The sequence below is a fragment of the Triticum urartu genome, chromosome 7 (genome assembly GCF_003073215.2).
Source record: "Triticum urartu cultivar G1812 chromosome 7, Tu2.1, whole genome shotgun sequence".
Classification (NCBI taxonomy): Eukaryota; Viridiplantae; Streptophyta; class Magnoliopsida; order Poales; family Poaceae; genus Triticum; species Triticum urartu.
Window position 1 is genome coordinate 330756286 of NC_053028.1, and position 10056 is coordinate 330766341.

A 10056-nucleotide genomic window follows, 5' to 3' on the forward strand; every position below is an offset into this window, starting at 1 on the left:
TCTCTCTCACACACACATAACTCACTCTTATGATCCACTCGACTCTTATTTGTAACAAACACACTAGTCGGTCTCCATCTAGCTAGCATCTATATCTCTCTATTTCTCTGTTTCTCCATCAACCTTCTTTCTTAACCGCACTCTTGCTTCCTATAACACACACACTTTATATGTGTGTATATACACACAAACACACACACACACACACACTATTCTGATCACGGGATCGGAATAATATTCTCATAACTACCTAACATGTCCCAACAATAGTAGTTGAACTTCCGCTAGTGTTAGATTGAACTTCCATGAACATTGTCCAAATGGGGCTCGCGATATAATGTGGGAAAGCTGTGGACACGAGTACCATAATCTAAGTTAAATTTTTGGCGAAATCTAAGCGGTTTAATAGCAGTTTTGAAAACCGTTTTTTCTTCATACAAAAAACATGAATAGTATTTTCGATCCCATTTCTAAAACGTTTATTGAAATGAGGCAAATAATATGGTGTTGGAAAGTTGCTGCAAATGCGCTCCTTCCACATGTAGAAATTTTCCCCTAATTCCCAATGGTTAAAGAGTAAATGGGAAAATCATGGAATTTCACAAACCGAATAGCCGAGTTTGTTGTTTCGATGCCATTTCTAAATGGCTAATCTAATTGAGGCAACTAGTATGGCGTTGGAAAGCTTTTGAAAATGTGCTTCTTCTTCATGTACAAAGTTTTTTAAATTTTGAACGGTTTAAGAATAATTTAGAAAACAATCCAAATTCCACCGAATTCGTAATTTATAGTTAATTTTTTAGACGTACGTCGGAATGCAGCAAATGATATGGCGTTCGAAAGCTTGAACTAATGCGAAACTTTTGGTATATAATGTTTCTCCCAATTCCTTATGATTTTAAGTCAATTTTAAAAATGGTCAAAAATATTTTTGGGTCGTAATTTTTGCAAACTTTGTCAGAATGAGGCAAATAATATACCGTTGGATAGCTATAAAAATGCGAAACTTTTTCGTATATAAAGTTTTCTCTAAATCCCAGTCGTTTTCAAGTAATTTAGAAAATGACAAGATCATGATTTCTGCCTTCACCGCGAAAGGAAACGCACTGCGTGAAGTAGTTGAACTTCTAGGGCATGTCTGTTTGAACTTCACTCTGTTTTTGACGTGTTGTTTTTTGCCCGTAACTCCCAAACCACTTATCGAAATTGAGCAAATGATATACTGATGGAAAGCTATTGAAAACACACAACTTTCCCATGTTGATCAGTTTTTCATACTCACGATGGTTCAAAAGAATTTTTCTAATGCAGAAAAACGTGTTTTAAATGGTATACATGAACAACTTTAACCGTTCATCGAAATGTGGCACATAATATACCTTTGGAAAGCTTATGAATAGCAGCAAGTTTTTCATGTAGACAGGTGGTACAAATTCATTGTCGTTTGAGAGAAGTTTTTAAAATGGCAAAACAATGTTGTTTTTTGACTTTTTGCCAACATGTAAATGAGTGACAGACGTCTCGCACATGAATTTTAAACTATGCTAGGAGGAGCACGTGATCTTCTTGCACAAACTTTTTTAAGCCTTTTATTTTCCATTCTTATATTATTATCTGAAATGCATTCCGTGTAGTAGGTCAACTTCCCGCTGTTTTCACCTTGAACTTCTGTCACGTATTTTTGTTCAACATCTCTCACAAGAATTTTTGAACTTTCTCAGGCCGAGCACTTGAACTTCTAGCAATAAATTTTTTAGAATTTGCCTTTTAATTTTTTTCTCATACGAAATGCACACCATGCAGTACATGCACTTCTGGCAGTTATCAATTTGAATTTCTCTCTACTTCGCTTTAGTAACGGAAAAAATCTAAGTTTTTTATAGATATCAAACCGCTCTTACTTTTTTATTTGAACTTCTTTGTGTATTCTAAGAAATGTGAAGATTGGAGTTTTGTTAGAAACATCGAACTTCTTTGTTATTTCGAATTGAACTTATTGGTTTTATTCTTTATTGACTGAAAAAATCTAATTTTTTCGAATAAATGTCAAACTACTCCGCTTTTTCCAATTGAACTTCTTGGTTTTATTCTCAAGTGACAAGAAAACCTGAGTTTTTTATATACATTGAACTACTTTACCTTTTTATATTTAACTTCGTGCTTTTAATCTTTAGTATTCGGGAAAATCTGAGTTTTTTTATAAACATCAAACATGTTTTTTAATTAGGACTTCTTATGTTATTCATTACTAAATGGAAAAGTCCTAGTTATGTTATAAATATCGAACAACTCAATTATTTAAATTTGAACTTCTAGGTATTTCTTGAAAAGAGGGGGAAATCCATTTTTATAAACTTTTTGAACTGCTCGGTTTTTTAAATATGACCTTATTTTCTAAACATGTAAATCTTAGTTTTTTACAAATCCCGAACTTCTCACTTATTTTAATTTGAACTTCTTTGTTTTAATTTTTGAAAATAATTTTTGTTATTTGTTTAAATAACATCAAACTACTCCCATTTTTCAGTTTGAAATTGTTGGATTTATTCTTTAATAACTTGGAAATTCCAAGTTTTTTATAAACATCAAACTGCTCTATTTTCTAAAAGTTGGGATACACATTTTTTTACAAAAAGAAACACAATATGTGGCCACTAAGAAGAAATATTGAACCACTTCGTTACTTGATTTTGAACTTCTAGGGTCTTGCTAGAAATGGAGAAAATCTGATTTTATATAAAAATTGAACTGCTCTATTATTTCAATTTGACCTTCTTCGTTTTTGTTTTTAGAAAGGGGAAAAATCATTTTCATAAACATCGAACCATTTTGTTATTTTAACTTGAAGTTCTTCGTTTTTTATTTTTATAAACATCAAATGGAGCTGTCACACTACTGGAATCAGGGATTTTGTCGTCTGCCAGTTCTTTGTCGTCTGCTTGCGGACGGCAAAGAAGGTCTTTGCCATCAGCTACCAAACAACAGACGACAAAGAACTGATAGACGGCAAAGAAGGTCTTTGCCATCTGTCATTTCTTTGCCGTCTACTGGCAGATGGCAAAGAATCTTTGCCATATGCCAACAGACGACAAAAAGGTGCTAGTGAGAGCATCTCCAACAGGCGCGCCAAACTAGCGTCGCGCCGCAAAATTCCCCGTTTTAGCGTGCGCGCAACCGGAATAGTTGATCCAGCGGGCGCGCGAAAATAGCGCGCGCGACATATGTATTCCAGCGCGCGGGCCGAAACTCAATCGCACGCCGCTTATTTGTTGCGCCCGCTCCCGCACGCTGGACTCTCGCGCGCTCGCTCGCACCTCCCACCCCCCATCCAGTCGCGCCGCCGCCAACCGCGCCACCCGGCGACCGTTCCGGCGCTTCCCCGGCCTATCCCCGCCCCGCACGCGCTTTCTCCGGCCCCCCTCTAGTCCCGCCGGCCCGCGCGCGCTTTCTCCGGCCCCCCTCTAGTCACGCCGCCCCGCGCGCGCTTTCTCCGGCCCCCCTCTAGTCCCGCCGCCCCGCGCGCGCTGGTCCTCCGATGAACAGCGCCCGCGCGCTCGCTGCCGCTCGGCGCTCGCAAGGTGTTCGACAAAATGCCTAGAAGGTATGTATTGCTCAAAAGCCATGAATTTCGTGCATGTTGATTGTAGTTTTTTATTTATAGCATATTATTCAACATTGTAGATGAGTTCGTCGTATGATTCTTCTGAAGAAGAATTTGATTTGGAAGAGGAGGAGGATCTTGCAATGATCCTAGCTATGCATATTAATAAAAAACCAAAGCACGGTGGTTTGGTTATGGGTCGGCAGAAAATTTGGAGGGATAGGATCGATGCCCACAACAGATTGATCAGGCATTATTTTGCGAAGAATCCCACATACCCCGAGTCGTATTTTCGTCGCCGGTTTAGGATGAGCACCGAGTTGTTCAGGCGCATTGCACAGAAACTAGCGAGCCATGACCGCTTTTTTCAGCAAAGGAGGAATGCCGCCGGAGAGCTCGGGCATAGCACCTTTCAGAAGGTGACAGCCGCTTTGCGTATGTTGGCATACGGTATACCGGCTGATCTAGTTGATGATCACTTGGCTATGGGTGAGAGCCAAGCCATCATGTGTGTCAAGCGCTTCGCAGTCAGAATTGTGCAAGTGTTTGGCAAGGAGTATTTGAGATCTCCCAACGCTGAAGACGTCGCAAGGCTTTTGGCGATGAACAAAGCTCGCGGCTTTCCTGGCATGCTTGGCTCAATAGATTGCATGCATTGGAGTTGAAAGAATTGTCCAAAGGCATGGCATGGGCAATTCCACGGCCAAAAAAGGGTTCCACTATAATCCTTGAAGCGGTGGCCGATCAAGAGACTTGGATTTGGCATGCATTCTTTGGAATGCCTGGATCTTTGAATGACATCAATGTTGTCAACCGGTCACCACTAATGAGTAAGATTGCAAATGGGGAGTTGCCACCGGTGCAGTTTGTAGCAAATGACCGTACATACAACTATGACTATTATCTAGCGGATGACATCTATCCAAAGTGACAAACCTTTGTCAAGCCATTGAAAAAGGCAGAAGGTAAGAAAGAACTTGATTTCCACAATGCTCAGGCAGCGGCTAGAAAAGATGTGGAGAGAGCTTTTGGGATTTTGCAAGCCCAATTTGCTATTGTGATAGGACCGGCTAGATTTTGGGATCAGAAGATGCTTTGGTACATAATGCATGCTTGTGTGATCATGCACAACATGATCATCGAGAATGAGCGTGGCCAAGATGTAGACTACTCTTAGTATGAGCTCTTGGGATATCCCGTACGAGTGCGATGGAGGGCTGAAAGGGTGGCCCGTTTTGTTGCCTCCTATCATGCCATTCGACGTCCCGCAGCGCATAATGATCTTCAGAAGGATCTCATTGAGGAGTGGTGGGCATGGAATGGACGACAAAGAGCATCATAATTTGTGCGTTCGTTATTGTATTGTTGAACTATTTGTTGTGTTTACTTGCACTATTTGTTGTATTGAACGATAAACGGTTTGTTTGAGTTGTAATAAACGAAATTGAACTATTTATTTTCGAATGCATATGTTGTTTGTGCGAGTGTCGCGCACACTGCTGAAGCGGCGCGCGAGCGCTGCATTTTAGCGCGGCTGCTGGAGCCAGCGCTGCGCGCCGCGCCAAACCAGGTGATGGACGTGCGCTATAAGCTGTCTTTTGCGCGCGGCACATTCGGCGCTTGTTAAAGATGCTCTGAGATCCAGAGAATGCGAATACACTGAAACTATTCACCCTCCCTCTTTGCTGTCTGCTGGAAGATGGCAAAGATTCTTTTGCAGACGGTAAAGAGGGGTGGGGGTTCCCTTTCCAGCCGGATTAACCACGGTTTTACCCCACCACGTCAACATCAACGCCCACCCCACCTCACCTCCATGGCAGCCAGCCCATCGCCGCCTCTTCTTCCACTCCCCCTCCCATCCCCTATTCCCACCCATCACTCCCCCCCGAACCTTCTAGAAGCCCCCGAGGCCAGAACCCTACGCACCCATGGCGGCCTCGCTCCTCTCGCGCGCCGCCTCGGCCGCCTTCGCCCTCCGCGGCGGCGCCCGGCTCCTCCCCAAGGAAACCCCCCTTCCTCCTCCCCTCCTCCTCCCGCTCCTCCTCATCCTCCTCGCCACCGCCGCCGGCACGCTCCCCGCGGTCGTAACCCTGCCGCTGCAACCACCGCCTCGATCTGCCAGGTCTGATAGTGTTCGCCTCTTGGAAACTTGCAGGGCAGGGTCGGATGGGCGCGCGGCGGAGGTCGGGTGCGGGGCGTCGCTGTCACCGTCGATGACGCGGTTCGGGATCGCCGTGCGCTTCAACGCCATGTCGTCGGCCGTCTCGGAGGCCGCCACCACCACGGCCGCGTCGAGCGTCGTCCACGCGGTGCCGCGGACCGAGCCTGTCATGTCCGCCGAGTGGCTGCACGCCAACCTCAGGGACCCTGATGTGAAGGTATAGCACTTTCCGTTCTGCTGCGCACGCCCTCTGAAATCTCAATGGCAGTTGCACAATTGGTATAGTCTAGATTTAAGACAGGGTACTCATATGGCTGGGGTTCTTCTGCCGTAGCAATTTGGTCAGCGCTGCTACAAGTGATAAATCTGTTTGTTTAACTAGTGATGCTCGCTAGTACGTGGATTGGTATTTTAGCTGAAAGAGGATTTTGGTGGGCTTTGTTTTAGCACCAGCACTAATCTCAAGTCTTTTAAAAACAAATGAAGTTCCTGTATTACAGTATGTGACGAAGGTCGACGCCCCTCGGATAAACCTATTTCCGAAAAGAAAATCTTGCTACTGAAAAAATGCTACATTTTGGAGGCCTTTTCTTTCTCGACATTATTGACAAAGTCTCGGGCTCTCATCACTATGAATAATAGAACAGATACTACTAGGAGGAATCATTTAACTATGCTAGTCATAGGGTAGTTTTCTTGCTGTTAAACATGTCCACCGGCATACATTGTATCTTATTATGCTCTTACTTTTTTGTCTAGGTACTTGATGCCTCTTGGTCAGAAGATGATGGCGAGTTCCTCATTCCAATTGAGTTTATATTGTGTAGGTTTCTTCGTCATGATCTGGATTGCCGCAGTCATGTTCAAGTCCAATGATATCTTGCGCAAGCAGACCGCTCTCAAGGTTGGTGCTTCATAATAACTTTTCTATCAACGTGCTTCTTCTGCTTCTAGAGGTTAATTAATTGTTCTGACAAGCAGACTGCTCTCAAGAGCTTGTGCTTATCTTGTGTATCAACGTTCTTGTTCTGCTTCTAGCACTGGGTCTATCCCTTCTATTGAGGAAGCCGGCTGGCAGACTGCTGCCGTCACTAAATATTTGCTGCATACTTAATCACCACTTTGTAGATGAATTATTATTTATTTTTGTCATATATGTAGTTCATCTGTCCAATGCTCTGCACTATAAATACTAATTTGTGTGCCAGGCCACCATTGTGGTAGTGCCCATGTCTCTTCTCCAGTCAGTCACATCGTGCTATGATGCACACATCCTCAAGTCTGGGAAGCAACCCTGGTAAGCCAATTATTGAAGCGCATTTTTTTAGTCCCATCACATGCACAATCTCATCAATGGTTAATTTTCCATTATCATGTTCAAGAGTTTCTTGGCCAGCTCTGATAATTGGGATCTCATGGATGCCACAATTGCACACAATAAATAAACATATTTGATGATGCCTTCTTGAACAGATCAGCCTCCCCCCTTGCAAAAGAAAAAACGATCAGCCTCCCTAGATGAAATCAATAAACTGGAGCACTCCAACTATCTACTACTTAGCCCTCAGAAACAAGTATGACTACTAGCCAACTACACTCAAATCATAGAGCTCTAAAATATACTGTAACTATCTCACATGGTATTGTACTAAAAAAACAAAGTTTTTCAATTTTTCACTAAACTACTACTCAAATCATCCTATTGTTGCGAAGTTGTGAGGTATATATATGATAGCTTACAATTGTTTGAAAAACTAAGACCATGGTCTATCCTAAATGTGAGATTTCATTTTGAATTAGTTGGTAGGCTTAATTCTTTTGTTCTGCTTCAGCTCACTCTTACATAATGCCAATTCGTGTCAAGAGCCCTTCGCTGGCAACTCACTAGATGTAGAAACCCAAGTGGACGCAACCGCTGAGCCCTAAATTGTTGTTTTTTGTGACGATTATCGGTATGTATTTACATCAGCCAGAACATCTTATATGGGTGTCTTATCGTAATATTTCTACCTGGCAAAGATTTCCTCTTGATTCTTGAATTTTACCACGTCCTTTCCTACTTTTACCATTCAATTATTACAATTGTTGTATGTATCATATTTGTTGTCAGGTGAGCCTTGAAACATACTCCCTTTGTATCAAAATATAAGATGTTTTTTGACACTGGAGTATATGGCTTGCTAATCCCATCATGATTACGAATATATATATGTTGTTTGCTGCTGGAGAAAAATAAATTTGCTGTCCATTGATTGAGTGCATTACAGTAATAATTTCCAAACGTCACATGAAACAAGGAAATATTTTCACGTGACTTCCTGTTTTGACAGATATAACAAGGAAACATCCACATCAATTTTGTTCTTGATATATTTTATATTGGTTTATAGCTCACTCATCATACCATTTTTTATTTGTGGTATAAGAATATTTGCCTTCTCAAACTTCCATTTTTTTGGGATTGTACTATGCTCAATTAATTTGATAGAAGTATACCCAGAGTACGATAAACAAGGAAACAAAGCACACCCGCATAATTAAATTAGCTTTGCCAAGGATATAGGGCAAAACTTCCTCGTGTAGATCTTCTGCTTGTATTGCACTAAGCTCTTGGTTACCATTTGGAATCTTATTCCAGGATCCATGTTAATCCCATACATATTTCCGAGCTTGTAGGATGACTGGAATATTGCCCTGTTTTACGTCGAATATCTCAAGCGACAAAATTTGCTCTTAATGTACTGCTGCAGGATCTGGATATCTCTCAAAATTTAGTACTTTCTGGTGTTGATCTCAAGTGTTGGCTCCTACAGCATTGCATTTCACCAAGTGAAATGCTACATTTCTACTCCTAACCCATTCTCTCTTTCTTAGTGTTTTTGTTATGCAGGTTGGAAGAAAAGAAGAAGATCCAGAGAAGATCTTAGTAGTAAGATAGTTTTTTAAGAAAATAGATATTTAGTTTTAGGTCATTTCTTGTAATTTCAGATATGGAGTGATTGTTTATAGTTTTTGTTTTGACTTTGTGAAACTTGCTACCCATGGATGAAACTGTGTAATATTGATGAAACTATGTATATGTATGGATGAAACTTGCTACTATTGGTAACATGTGTTACTATTCATCACCCAGGGTGCAAAATAAGTTATTCTTCGCCCGAGGTAATCTTACTATCGCTTTCTAAATAAATTACGTTTAGAATATAAATAGTTACATGCATATTGATTCAATATGTAAAATTTTGTATAAAAAAACAAAAATATAGGTTATAAGACCAAAAAAATCACATTTTATGTATGTTTTACACTATGTTTTTATATTCGTAATTTTACTTAACATAAAATATTTTTTAAGACGAGTATATTTTTTTTTTCCGTTCTCTTTTCATGTATGAAATAAGACATAATTTACGAAACGTAAAAATATGATGCATTGATGTCAAAATAGCTCCACGCATTTTACACCTAGGTGCCCAAGCTACTTGTCTTTTCACCGTTTGATTGCATTTAGATGCGTGTTATTGTGATAGGTATAGATGGTAATTGGTCAAACCATTACTAATTGCCAATTTTGAAACAATTAAGTATGGAAACAATTATGATATATATCATAAATGAATGTCATTAAGCACGCCATGCATGGTAGCATATCTTTAGAAGTAAAAATATTACACATTAGATATATTACGAATTAGGTATATATGAATTCATCTGTTTAGTATGTACCCGTTAAATTTTTATATGTATATACCCAGAATATTTTGTACGTACACATTAGATTTTTGTCTATGTATATAGCCAGAATATTCAGTGCGTATCAATTAGATTAGGTATGTACGGATTCATTTATTTATTACACACTTATTGCATATTTTTTAGTACATATATACCCAGAATATTTAGTATGTAACGCATTAGATTTTGTGTATGTATATACCGAGAATATTTAATACATACCCATTAGATTAAATACGTATGAATTCCCTTACTTAGTATGTATTGATTAGATTTCTGTGTATGTGTATACCCTAGGGTACTCAATATTTTTTTTTTGTATGTACATACTCATCGTATTTACGTACCTTAGCATTAAATTTATGAGTATATACATCAATACAATAAATACATAGGATCATGTGTGTATATGTAACAAACATTCCTTAAACTAAAAATAATCGTCACTGGGTATCGGCATGCATCATATATTCCTACTAGTAAAAAGATTAATTAGGATCACATTTTATATTATTTGGTCACCTTAATTTGTATAGAAATATTAGCATTTAAAAAGTTC

At 40.0% G+C, this 10056-nt stretch overlaps 1 protein-coding gene across 3 annotated transcripts; it reads left to right on the top strand.

Annotated features, from left to right (window-relative positions):
- Positions 1-5409: 5409 nt before the first annotated feature.
- LOC125520445 lies at positions 5410-8890 on the top strand. Of its 3 annotated transcripts, none has more exons than XR_007288681.1 (3): positions 5410-5979; positions 6590-6666; positions 6971-8890. XR_007288681.1 is itself a non-coding variant. In XM_048685372.1 (3 exons), the coding sequence occupies exons 1-2, from the start codon at positions 5530-5532 to the stop codon at positions 6636-6638; spliced, it is 567 nt and encodes a 188-aa protein (XP_048541329.1). In that variant the 5' UTR covers positions 5416-5529; the 3' UTR covers positions 6639-6666; positions 6971-8890. The 3 variants fall into 3 exon arrangements, 2 of the variants coding, with proteins under 2 accessions (XP_048541330.1, XP_048541329.1); XM_048685372.1 differs by having other exon boundaries at positions 5416-5979; positions 6522-6666; XM_048685373.1 differs by having other exon boundaries at positions 5411-5979; positions 6590-8890.
- Positions 8891-10056: the final 1166 nt, after the last annotated feature.

Bases quoted from the DNA above. Each gene is read 5' to 3' on its own strand.
- LOC125520445 (XM_048685372.1), top strand. From the start codon at position 5,530: ATGGCGGCCTCGCTCCTCTCGCGCGCCGCCTCGGCCGCCTTCGCCCTC. The intron at 5,980-6,521 runs GTATAGCACTTT...TTTTTTGTCTAG, and splicing joins TCAGGGACCCTGATGTGAAG to GTACTTGATGCCTCTTGGTC.